Raw genomic sequence first — 13,386 nt, 5'->3', positions numbered from 1 at the left:
TTACAAAAACGGAAAATAATTTTTTAGCCGGCGCTGAACAAACCAACAGCATTATGTCATTGCTTGGGAAGATTACATCATTGTTTAACTCTTGCCTTGCAAGAAACTATCAGCCAGATTTCACATATGTACGGTTATGCTTTCAAACAATGGAATTTAAACATAAAGGACAATATTGTTTTCATATCAGGCTCTGCTAAATTAACTTAATATAACCAAAATCGATGCCAAGGCTTTCCCAGTTTATGGGAGAAACACTAACAGGAAAATTTAGCATCCCAAAACCCGTCACTAAACAATACTACAACTTTACTGACTTCACAGCTAATGCAGCTGCAGAGCAGGAAAATTCCCTATGGATTACCGAAGATCAAAAATACTTGCTAAAAATAAACCTGTGTTTTGCCCATTAAAAGCCGCGCTGCCTAAAATCTAAAATACTGTGAATTTCTCAAGCATTCTAGCAGCAGATCGGGGCAGCAAGAGTACAGGGAAGATCAGTAAAGCATGCTTAGTTAGGGGCATAGTCACACCAGAAACTGCACACAACTGCATTGGTTTTGACTGCATGTTTACACACCCTTAAATGTATTTTGCGCTGCATTTAGCACTGCGTTTGGCTTAAAGGGGTGCGATGCACTGCATCTGAAGCGCGTTCCCTGCATTTGTGGTGCAGAAATAAGCAGCATGTTCTATTTTTTTTTTTTTTTAACTGTGCTGCACTACAATGATGTGAACCTTGCCAATAGGATTGCCTTGATTTTGGGCTGTCTATGGAGTGCAGTTCAAAATGCATCCAACTGCATTCAATGTGAAAGGGCCCTAAAGTGGTTCCAAAGTCAAAACTTTGTTTTTACTTAATACATTCCCTGCCTTGAAGAAGTAAACCCTCCTCTGCAAGTTGTACCTATAGCTAAGCCTATGATAAGGCTTACCTATAGATACTCTAAATATCTCCTAAACATGTACTGTTTAGGAGATATTTACCTTACATGCAGCCAGTGACATCACTGGTGCATGCGCTCTGAAGGAACGGCCGCTGATCAAGAGTGGTGTCAGGGTACCTTATACTTCTTTCTGCCACTAGCTGCTGTCCTCTCTAATGCTCCGGGGTGTGGATGGACCCCTAGTGTCCTTGCATACAGTTCAGGATTGATCGTCCTGCACTGCACTTGATGATGTCAGAGTGCAATCAATCAAAGGAGTGTCAAAAAGAAGAGGAAGTGGGCCAAGGGATAAGATGGTAAATCGAGTACAAGTGCCAGGAGAAACTTTCCCATCATTTCAGTACAGGAAGAAAAGGAATGTTTTGAAATGCTCTTCATTTCTTTACATCTGGTAAGGAGCTGTCTGAACACTTGGTGAAGGGAATATTGATTCACCCTGAGTTTCTGAGGCGTTATCAGAAGTTTCTCGAGAACGATCATTTATATGCCCTTTCTATTTTTTAATCTGGTAAGAAGCACATTTAAAAAGGGGGTGGGAAATGGTTACACCTTATCGAGATCACTTCATCACCAGTTTATTTTCATCACATTCTTACATCACTATCTTTTCGTTGGAAAGAGATCCAGTTTGTTCAACACCCACTTTGGACATTTATAGGTCATCAAGTTGTTGACTTAGCACGTGTATGAACACTCACCATTCTCGTTTAAAATTGTATTCACCTGGTGGATAATTTATTGATTTTTGGACATTCACTTTGGACATTTATGTGTTGTCAAGTTGTTGACTCAGCACGTGTATGATTGAACACTCACCAATTTTCGTTTTAATTGTAATCACTTGGTGGATAATTTATTGAATTTTTGTTTATGTTTATTATATTATATTATATTATATTATATTATATTATATATATATATATATATATATATATATATATATATATATATATATATATATATATATATTATATTATATTATATAGGTGTGTGTCTTCATTATTTATATGAACACTAGATCACATTGTAGCGCACCAATCAACCTTCACATACCTGGATACAAACTGTCTGCATCCAGGAGTATTCAGAGGCTCAGAAGGCTGGTTACATGTGAAGAGCAGCAGTGGCAGCCATTTGTTTGTATGCACACTGTGTGCCATGCATCTGTTCCTCTATAGAAGGGATCCTCAAACTACGGCCCTCCAGCTGTTGCAGAACTACACATCCCATGAGGCACTGAAAAACTCTGACATTCACAGACATGACTAGGCATGATGGGAATTGTAGTTCCTGACCAACTGGAGGGCCAAAGTTGGAAGACCCCTGCTCTATAGCCACCCTTACAAGCATGTACCCAGCCAGGACAACAGCCCGTCGTGCCAATAGTCTATGCATAGACACCAGCAGCTCTTAGGCCCTTTGACTACAAGCCACTCAGCCATTCCCTCTCCTCAGGATTTGACTGACAGCTTCCCAGCAACACAGTGTTGTCCATGCAGCATATATTAGCAACATCCTAACAAAATAGGACGGGACGAGGTCATCTCTAGGAGCTTTTCACCCAGGCTTTAGGAGGTACTTAAGTGGCCTACACCTACAGCAAGGGCTTTACCCAAATTTAGTTAACCACTTAAGCCCCGGAAGATTTTACCCCCTTCCTGACCAGGGGTTTTTTTGCGATTTTTTACTGCGTGACTTTAACGGACAATTGCGCGGTCGTGCGACGCTGTACCTAAACGAATTTGACGTCCTTATTTTCCCACAAACAGAGCTTTCTTTTGGTGGTATTTGATCACCTGTGCGATTTTTTGATCATGCGCTATAAACAAAAAAAAAAAAAGAGCGTAAATTTTGCAAAAATAACAATATTTTTCACATTTTTTTATATGAAATTCCCAAAAAAAAAAAAAAATGTAAAAATCAAAATTTTTTAACATTTTCGGCCAATTTGTTTTATGCTACATATGTTTGGTAAAAAAAAAAAAAAAAAAAACGCAAAAAGCTTATTTTGATTGGTTTGCGCAAAAGTTATCGCGTTTACTAACAAAGGGAAAGATTTTTGTCATTTTTGGTGTTTTTTTTTTTTTAATGCGTAATGGCGGCGATGTGCGATTTTTTTGTGGTACTGCGACATTGCGGCGGACAGATCGGAACCTTGACTGACATTTTTGACACTTTTGGGGTTACCAGTGACATTTCTACAGTAATCAGTGCTATACATATACACTGTTACTGCAAAAATGATACTGGCAGGGAAGGGGATAACTGTATTGGAGAGGGAGGGGTTAAGTGTGTCCTAGGGGCGTGTTTCTAACTGTGAAGGGACATGGCTTGAGGTATAAAAACACATCAACGGTTCTACATAGTAGAACCGTCTGATCTCCATTTTTACACCAGGGAGAATGACAGGCGGCTTGTTTACATTAGCTGCCTGACTTTCTCCCTTCACCGGAGCGATTGTGAGTGACCGACGGACGATCGGGTCCGCCAGTCACACAAACTGACTTGTCAGTGAACGAGCCGGGGCGGGCGCGCGCCCGCCCGCTATTGGCTCACAAGTCAGTGACAGGCGAGTGACGTACCCCTACGTCACTCTGCCTGGCCGGGGCTGACCGCAGCAGTATATAGTCGTGCGGCGGTCGGCAACCGGTTAAAGTAGTACAGTTGTTTTTATCTACAGGCAACCCGTACTTTTTTGGTGAAGATGGACTAACCATATAACACCTTCCCGTCTGGCCTATAGCAGATTGATGGCTGGGCAGTGGCTTGACCATTCTGACTGGATGTCATTCAGAACGGGCCGTTCTTGTGCACACCGATCGGTGTGTCCCTCGGACATGCCACATCTCTGATCACAGTAAAGAGCCTATGAGGTAGGCTCTTTACCATGTCATGTGATCAGCTGTGTCCAATCACAGCGTAACTAGGAAATGCCAGACATCAGCATTCCTCTCCTCACGCTGACAATTCATGAGGAGAGCCGAGCCAATAAGGGGCTTTTTCTCAGTGAGAACACCTGCCCTGATTAGAAGCGCAGACCCATCACTGATGCCCACCAGTGCCACCGTCTGCGCACATGAGTGAAGAAATATTATTTTGTTTACATTACAAAAGTTTGTAAATAAGAAAAAAAAAAAAATAATAATTCAGTCTTTTTTTGTGTGTTAAGTAAAAAAATGCAGCCAGTGGTGATTCACCACTTTAAGACCAGGCCTATTTTTGACACTTGGCGTTTACAAGCTAAAATCAGTTTTTTTTTTTTGCTAGAAAACTACTTGGAACCCCCAAACATTATATATATAAATATTTTTTTTAGCAGAGACCCTAGAGAATAAAATTGAGATTGTTGCAACATTTTTTCACACCATATTTGCGCAGCGGTCTTACAAACGCAATTTTTTTTGGGAAAAAATTCACTTTTTTTTTTTTAATTAAAAAATAAGAAAACCGTAAAGTTAGCCCATTTTTTCCCATAATGTGAAAGATAATGTTACGCCGAATAAATAGACACCCAACATGTCATGCTTCAAAAGTGCGCACACTCGCGGAATGGTGACAAACTTTGGTACAGAAGAGGTCTAGGGCTTAAATTATTGCTCTCACCAGAGGCGTAACTAGAACCTTCAGGGCCCCTGTGCAAAAAACCATGAAGGTCCCAGCCCCACCCCCACCCCCCTCCAGGCCACTGGCAGCACAGTGGGGGAGGGGGGGGCAAGGGAGCACACAGGGGCCCGGAGACAGTAGAACACAAGTGAACTGGATAGGAGGAGTGGCAGGGGTAGCATACAGAGGATCCAATCTCCTCCATTTTCCTCCTGCAGCTACAGAAGGAAAAAGGAGGACAGTGATTTCTCTACCATCTGCTCCCACCGCCCCTCCTATGCAGGTGTACATAGGAGCCGCACAGGCCCCCCTGGAGCATGGGGCCCGGTTGCAATTGCAACCCCTGTAGTTACGCCCCTGGCTCTCGCTCTAACGATCGCAGGGATACCTCACATGTGTGGTTTGAACACTGTTTACATATGTGGGCAGGGTTTCCGCATGCGTTCACTACTGCGTTGCATGATGTGCGCATTTGATTTTTATCCTGATTGTGTGGGGACCCATCTGCTTCCTTGATCACTTACATCACTTTGGACAGTCAAACTCACCTCCTCACTTGGGACTCACCATCTTATATTTTTCAACCCCACATTCAATTGTGTCTACTTCCAATGGACTGCACTGTATTTACACATGAATGTACAAAGTTGATCGATCAACTTGGGTACAACTAGCATGCCGGATGTACTTGAGATTATTGCTAGCGGCTGCTATAGCTGCTAGCAATAATAACAGTCTTCTCCCAGCAGGGATGGCTTCCCCTGTGGTTGCAGGAAAGGAATTTGTACAGTCTATGGCCTGCCTAAGTTTGTATGTAAGGTGACAGTGTTCATCTTTTTATATAGGGGAGGAAGAAGCTGTGCTGGATCGATAAGCTGTATGTAAAGTGACAATGTGTCTTGTCATATAGTGGAGTTGGAAAGAAGTGCTGGATCAGTAATCTGCATTAACTGCATTGCCGTGGGAAGTCATTTGCAGGCAGGCGCTCTGTTCGGTGTTCATATGTTTTCGGTTAAAATAAAAGCATGAACTATTCAGGTCATGTTTAGACATGTGAATAAAGCAATATTTAGATCGGCGTTGTAAACAAGGAAATGGAGCACACATCCTATATGAAGGAAACTATTCCACTTCTTCCCTGTTTATATAGTTCATCTTTGTTCTGACGATAAATATTTAGCGAATTAACTTTTGTCTCTCTACCCTTAATTGTGATTCTGCATCCTTTACCAAGTGACTACGGGCAAGTATATAAAAGCTCACTTTGATACATTGTTGTGTTCCCTAAAACATAAAATCCTAATTCATACATTGTAATTACTTAAGATTCTTTCCTTATATTGCATCAGCCATTTGAACTTAAAATCCAGAGAACCTGCTCTGAGTTTAACCACTTCAATACTGGGCACTTCACTCCTTCTGCCCAGGCCAATTTTCAGAAGTTCAGGACATGTACTTTCCGAGACGTTTAATGCTTTCCAGTGCATTTTACCATGTTCTAGAGCAGTGTAAATTTCGTCAACTAAAACGTTTTCGTCGACTAAATTAACACAATTTTAGTCGACTAAAACAATTCAGATGACTAAAATACGACTAAAACTAAAATGGCATTTTTGTCAAAAGACTATAACTAAAACTAAATCGAAATTTGCTGCCAAAATTAACACTGGTGCATGCTCAAAGCTTAATACCATAAATAATAACATATTAGATTTTTCACTCCAGGACCAGCAGTAGTATATAATGAGTTTGGAAATTGTAGAGAAATGCTTAAATAATGCATTACAAATTACAATTGAACTACACCCATTCGATTATAGAGTATGAGTTTTAGTCAACTAAAATGTACTGGAGCTTTGGAGCTTTAGTGAACTAAAATGTACTGGAGCTTTAGTCAACTAAAATGTACTGGAGCTTTAGTCAACTAAAATGTACTGGAGCTTTAGTCAACTAAAATGTACTGGAGTTTTAGTCGACTAAATACGACTAAAACTAAAAACACTTGCAGAAGACTAAAATGGGACTAAAACTAAAATGCCATTTTAGTCCTAAGACTAAAACCAAATTGAAATTTGCTGCCAAAATTAACACTGTTCTAGAGGTGTTCAATACAGAAAAATTGCAGCATGTTCTACTTTTGTTGACTGCACTGGAACAAGTCTGCACAGGTGTGAAATAGGGCCATTGGAATACATGGAAATCACTGTGCATGCGTTTTTTGATGCAGATTAAAAAAAAAAAAAAAAAAACACTGCACCTGGTGTGAATCAGCCCTTCGTGCCGGTTCACACTAATACGACTTGTCAGGCGACTTGGTCAGCCTGGCAAGTCATGCACCATCGCGGTCCATTGAGTAGTACAGGACCGGTTCTAATAGGAGCGACACAAGTCCCTCCGACTTAGAAAAAGGGTCCTGTACTACTTCGGGGCGACCTGGAGGCGACTTGCATTAACATTAATTTTATAAAGTCCGTGCAAGTCACGCCGAAGTCGCGCTGCACGCGACTTCACAGGTCGCCCTCTAAGTCGGAGCGACCTAGTGTGAGCCGGCACTAAGGGTTAATTACTTCTAAAGGATAAGGACACTGTACACAGATTGCACCAGGAGTTTAAGACTCCATTCATACTTGTGCGACTTGTCACGCAACTTTGGACATCAAAGTTGCATGGCAAGTCGTTCTCGATGTTTTCCAATAATATCAATTCATATATGCACGTCTTAAAGTTGCAGCAATGTCAAAGTTGTTCATTCACTACTTTGGTTTGTTTTTAATGCAACTTGAGGGCTATTGACTTCAATGTTAACCCTAGGAAGTTGCATGAAAGTCGTACCTGAATTATATACAAATGCAAATGCATGTCCATTCTCACTGGTCAAAGCCAAAGTCGTATCGAAAGTTGCGTCAAAGTTGCACAACCTTGGGAGTCCTACAAGTGTGAATGGAGCCTAAGTGGTTTTAAAGGCGCAATGTTTTGCAAGAGGGAGGGGCCAGGAGTGTCAACTGGGACCTGAGAATAGGAGGATTGGGGCTGCTCTGTGCAAAACCATTACACAAAGCGGGTAAGTACGACAAGCTAAAAAAAAAAAAAAATGCCTTTAATAGCACTTTAACTAAACCTTCTCATTCAAAATCAGTTTGGATAGGATGTGGTCAAACACAGGATTATTCAGAGGGGATTGTTTTTTTCTCAACAAAAGTGGAGCTTATCATGCAATATTTTTCAGAGTGGCACAGAATATGACAACTTATTACAAGTCATGCATAATCACCGATATCCCCTTACCGATCTCTGCTGGTAACTGTTTGATCTTGTTCTCCCGGATGCTCAGCATCGTTAGCTTCGTCAGGGTTTTAATGTCCCTCTCCACAGTAGTGAGACGGTTAAAGCGCAAAAATAGCGTGGCGAGCGAGCTAAGCCGATACACCACCGGTGGGATCTCTCGCAGCTTGTTATGCCGCAAGTCAAGCATGCGTAGCTTCTTCAAGTTGTCCAGAGAGTCCGGCAGGCTGGTTAAAGAGTTCTCGCTAAGCGCCAGCGTTACCAAGTTCACCAGGCAGCCCACCTCTGCCGGTAGCGAAGGCAGCTTGTTACCGTATAAATAAAGTTCCGATAGCTGTGTGAGCTCCTTGATGGTGGCCGGGAGTTGGTGTATAGACTTTTTGGCCAAGTCCAAGCGAGTGGAGTTCTCCTCCCGGCATTTGTTCAATTCCTTGATCACCTCAGCATTGCTGGCCTTTTTGCGCATTCCAGGTGCTGGGTTGGGACGTTTTATCGTATTGTCCACAGAAAATGCCACCCCAGGCTGTGCCCCGCTGGCCTCTTTCTTCCCTTCTTTGGCATCTTTCACTTTGGTCTTAAGGTCCTTGTCTTTGTCTTTCAGAGTGCCACCAGAGGCCTTGGGATCCTTTTCACGGTCCTTTACCGTTGCAGGCCCCTTCGGCTCCTTATCCTTAGGGTCCTTCTCTTTACCCACACTGGTACTCATGGTGCAAACCCGTAAGCCAAGAACCTCATGAACTCAGAGTGGAAAGCAACACGTGGTAAAATCCCTGGTCTTGGAAAGGAGTAGATGCAGGTCAGAAATATCCCTCTGCTACATATTGTATCCTGGGAGGGGGGGGGGGGTGGGATTCGGTGAGCAACAATCCAAGCAGGCAGCCAAATACCAAAAGTAAGAGCTCCAGGCTAGATCATCTGAAGTAAAAAACAGAGGAAATTAAAAACCAAGACAATACAAAAAGGTGGAGAACAAAAACATTAAAAAAATTAAATAAAACAAAACCATGTAATCAGCATTTAAGAGAACATACACCTAATTGTCAAAAGTTGTTGTAAAGTCACATCTATTATATTTTTTTATCCTCCGTTTTAGGAACATATTAGTGTTTTTTTTTTTAAATGGATTTCTTGGATGCAATCACTCGGCATCTGGCTTCATGCACTGCAGTCAAGGGCACAGTTTTACACCCCATTCCCACTTGTGCGACTTGTCATGCGACTTTGGACATCAAAGTGGCATGATCCAATGATAACCATTCATATACAGTGCCTTGAAAAAGTATTTATACCCCTTGAAATTCTCCACATTTTGTCACATTCCAACCAAAATGTATTTTTTGGGGATTTTATGTGATGGACCAAACACAAAGTGACACATAAATGAAGTGGAAGGAAAATGATAAATGTTTTTAAAAATAAATTTCAAGGGGTATGAATATTTTTTCAAGGCACCGTATGTAGTTACAGAACCTGAGCAACTTACTTAAAAGTCTTACTTCAGCCAAACCATTTTTTTATTAGTTTTGGATATAGTGTATATGGCACAGAATCTGAAAATATGGCTGCCTTTATATACATAAACCATTATAATGAAACAAAGAAACAAGGTTTATAACACATTAAGAGCCGGTTCACACTGAGGCGATCCGACTTGCCGGGGGCGACCTGTGAAGTCACGACCTCGGAGCGACATGCACGGACTTCATATCATTGAAGTCAATGCAGGTCGCCCCAAAGTAGTACAGGACCCTTTTTCTAAGTCGGAGCGACTTGTGTCGCTCCTATTAGAATGGGTCCGTTGCTAATCTATGGCAGGCGACCCACGGTGACTTGTCAGGCGACCAAGTCGCCCCAGTGTGAACCGGCTCTTAAAGCGGAGTTCCGGGCACAAAATCGAAGTTTTTTTTTGTGCCCGTCCGCTAGTTCTGGATGACCTGAAAAGGAATTGGATAGTTAGGTTTTTTTATTTTTTTTAAAACTCACCTTGTAATTGAAGATCGTAAATACTCACCTGAGGGTACTTCCTCCCTCGGAGCCGCGGCTCACCCCGTCACTTCCTGCCTCGCGATGATTCCTGGGAGCTGAACGTCATCGCTCCCAGGAATCAATGCGACGGCACCGGCCCCGCACGTCATTTCCGGGGTATGCTTATTGAAAAATGACATCTGTGCCCGGAACTCCGCTTTAAGCAGTATTAAATCCAAAAGCAAACATTATATTGCAACTTACAAATTCTTAGATGTGACTGCTGCATTCGTTTTCTTTAGGCTTTCCTTTATTTTCACTTGGTGATCTGCCTACTGAATCTGTTTTTTGAAACAAGCTCTCCAGCAGAATGTATGAGTTTACTTGGGCAAAACAAATCATTTAATACCGGCATTGGTGATTAGATTGATCAGCTTATTTATTCATGAAAAAGGAAAAAAACTGTTTCATGTATCGGATTATAAAGTGTGAGCTGAAGCTTTTTGATTTTGGATAGAGTGGAGAGGGATTAGAGCCCTGGTCAGGTTTTATTGCTCCATGTGCCCCCTGTTCATCCTCCCTATTGGTCTGGTTTAGCATTATTGAAAGTAAAAGAAACTCCCAAATTTTGGGCTGTCCCAGAAATGAAATCGAGGGGAAATCTTCAGATGGAGACTTTAGCCAAGGTAACCTGGGAGTTCCCAATGGATTCCCTTAATTTGCAGGGATTTCCTCTCACTTCCTGTTTGTCCCATTTTAGAAATTTCCCATAGTCAAAGATGGTAGGGGGGAAAAAAACCTGACAGAGGTTCTAAAAACAATTAGCTTCAGCTGCCTTCTCCATCTTTAAGGTGTCATGAACAGATACAATCAGTGAGTCCATCAGCGCCTTTTCATGCACGGCTACAGTGGAGCTGGAGGAATCATCCTCACTATCCTCTGGCAGCACTCCCCGGTCGCCAGTAACCAAGCACCAATCGATTCTCAGCAGAGAGGGAGAGGACCCCACCAGACTCACCACCCCGCAGAAACAGGAATCGGCAGCCACCAGGATAATCTGCACCCCATATGCAGTGATCAGGAAATGAAATGATCCAGGAGTCAGCACCAGGGGATGAGGAGGAGCTCCCACCACCAAAATCACCACCCAAAAAGGCTCCACTGTCATGGTCGCCGCTAATTTCAATGCAAAACCACTGCAAGATGGCCACCGGACTACACAAACATGGCCACAGTGCATTTCAGTACACAGGCTACAACAAAATGGTAGCCCCGCGCGGTACCACAAGGCTCCCAGGGCCCCTGGAGGGATCCCTTAGCATCAGGCACAGGCAGGAGGATAGGGGGGCCCTGGCAGGGGGCCATACTAGGTACAACCGCCCCCCCAGCCGATCGCCGGCAAGGCACCCCCCCATCGCCTGCACAGCACCCTGCCCCCACGCCAGGAGGTGGACTAGACCACCCACACAGCCCCAGCATAAGGGGGGGGGGGGGGGGAGTGCGCGCGGATGAGGGAGCGAGATGGCTCATAGGAACTATCGAACCGATAAGGGGGGCGCCTAATGGGAAGGAGGGGAACCTGGAGCTCCGACCATCTTATGGAGGGGCCCACGTCCAACCCAAAACCCTCCAGGGGGAGAAGGGTGAAAGTTACTTACCATGCCAGGAACCATAGCTGGCACCACTTCAGACAGAACCCCTCTCCATCCAAATTGGGGGCTGTCGGCCCAGAGGAACACTGCGACGCAGGCCGAGACCCGATCGTATGCGACCTCGTGAGGAGTTTAACTCGCAGGCCATCCCCCGCCCGGTTGGGCTATGTTGCGGCTGACCTAGAGTCGAGCTGAGCTCTGCATGCACTTGCTGGCCAGACTGGGATGACCCCTGGATCTAGATTATCCAGCCCGTTGCCCAGTCTGGCAGTTGATTGTAGATCTCACAGGGGGAAAAAAAAAATAGGAAAAAGATCTAAAAAGGGAAAAAATGGCCAGGACCAAATTGCTAGGTCCTTACTCCTAACTAGGCAGAAAAAAAGCTGAGCACCTATAGCAGAGAGAGGGAGTATACCCCTCTGGGACTGCCCACAGGCATAGCCAAAATTTTTCTGCCTAGTGTCCTACTCCTGTAGGGGGCAGTATAACCCAATGGTTAAGATGATCCGGATCACATTTATCATTGATCCACACCTATATCCAAATACATTTTAAAATAATTTTGACAATACTTATTGTTTCTTCTAATGTGCATTTGAACTTCCAAGCACTCCAGTTCAGTGACATTGACTAGACTGAGATGTCGGTCTGCTGCAGGCAAGAGGGCATTTCCTCATCTGCCCCAGCGATCAGACTGCAACAGCTTAACTTTTCAGTGAGACTGAAAAGGTGAGAGACTGATCTTTGACAGACATTTGACAGACAAGAACCGCACAGGCACAAAGATTTACATGATGGTCCCCTCTAAGCCAACATTGGATCCTAGATGCCTGAAGAAAGGTTTGTCCTGAAGTAAAAACCAGATGAAGGCATTGTGAAGGGGAGTCCCAGATGTCAATTGTCCAGGAACAGGATAAAATATGTGAAAGTTGATGAACCATCCTGTTCTGTTTATATAATCCCATCCTTTGGGGGCAGGAAATCTGCAAATCTGCAAAAGTGTTGGCGTGGCTGTAGATGCGAGGGTATTATCCTGACACTCCTAAGAACTGAAGATAAGCTACAAAATCATCCTCAACATTACAGAACAAGTCAAAGCACAGGTTCACATTATAAATCGCACAGGAACGCACACAGCGTTACTGTTCAACTCACACGCAAATTAGTGTGGTGCAATTTGAGCCCATTTTAAATGGGCATCAAACCGCACCAATAGTAGTTCATGCACTACTTTTGGAAATGCGCTGCAACCAGATTCCATAGTATAAATGTACCATGCAATCTGATTGCACTGCGTTTGCGAGCTGATTTTCAGGGCTTATTAACATTAATATCCCCTGCAGATCCCAACTGCAGTGCGTTTTGTACATAGTGTGGGAAACTCACACAGATCACTGGTTTCCTGCCCCACGTTTTAATATAAACCTAGGCGTTCTGTGACTAATACTAGCTATACCATGACCTGTATAAATGAGAACCTTCAGAGATATTTACGACACACCTTTGAGCTGCTTCAACCACAATGACCACAATAACATTCGCTACTCAAATACAATCTACTCTTTATCAAATGTTTTTTTTTTTCCCCTGACCGTGCAAAAGCATGCACTCTCATAGGCATTTGCTTACCTGACAAATGACAGAATTTTCCCTCCTGTTGCAAAATTAAACTTTAAATAGAAAGTAAACCTCTGCGTGGTACTGCCCCCTTCCCTGTACATTCATACTGAGTAGGACATACTACAAATCAGCAGATGGACCAACTCTAGATCAGTGTATTTTAACTACCTGGCTATAAGGGGGGACCAAATTCGGATCCTTACATCACCAATAGACCACCCATAATACATAAATGGTTAACTCAGTTTGGCAATCCGAGTTTGAGAGGGACGAAGCTCCCAACCCGGTTGTCCAGGTCGAGACTGGAGACAGACCAG

General features: G+C 43.3%; 1 protein-coding gene across 1 annotated transcript in view; it reads right to left on the bottom strand.

Moving 5' to 3' along the window:
* SHOC2 (SHOC2 leucine rich repeat scaffold protein) overlaps positions 1–13,386 on the bottom strand; it is a 151,972-nt gene that overhangs the window by 79,839 nt on the left and 58,747 nt on the right. The window contains exon 2 of the mRNA XM_082267557.1: positions 7,836–8,747. Coding sequence (XP_082123683.1) covers positions 7,836–8,538 — 703 coding nt within the window. The 5' untranslated portion in view covers positions 8,539–8,747. The remainder of the gene's footprint in view (positions 1–7,835; positions 8,748–13,386) is intronic.

This window comes from Pelophylax lessonae, assembly GCF_965119305.1.
Source record: "Pelophylax lessonae genome assembly, chromosome: 9".
Classification (NCBI taxonomy): domain Eukaryota; kingdom Metazoa; phylum Chordata; class Amphibia; order Anura; family Ranidae; genus Pelophylax; species Pelophylax lessonae.
This window is presented reverse-complemented; position numbering and strand designations above follow the sequence as displayed.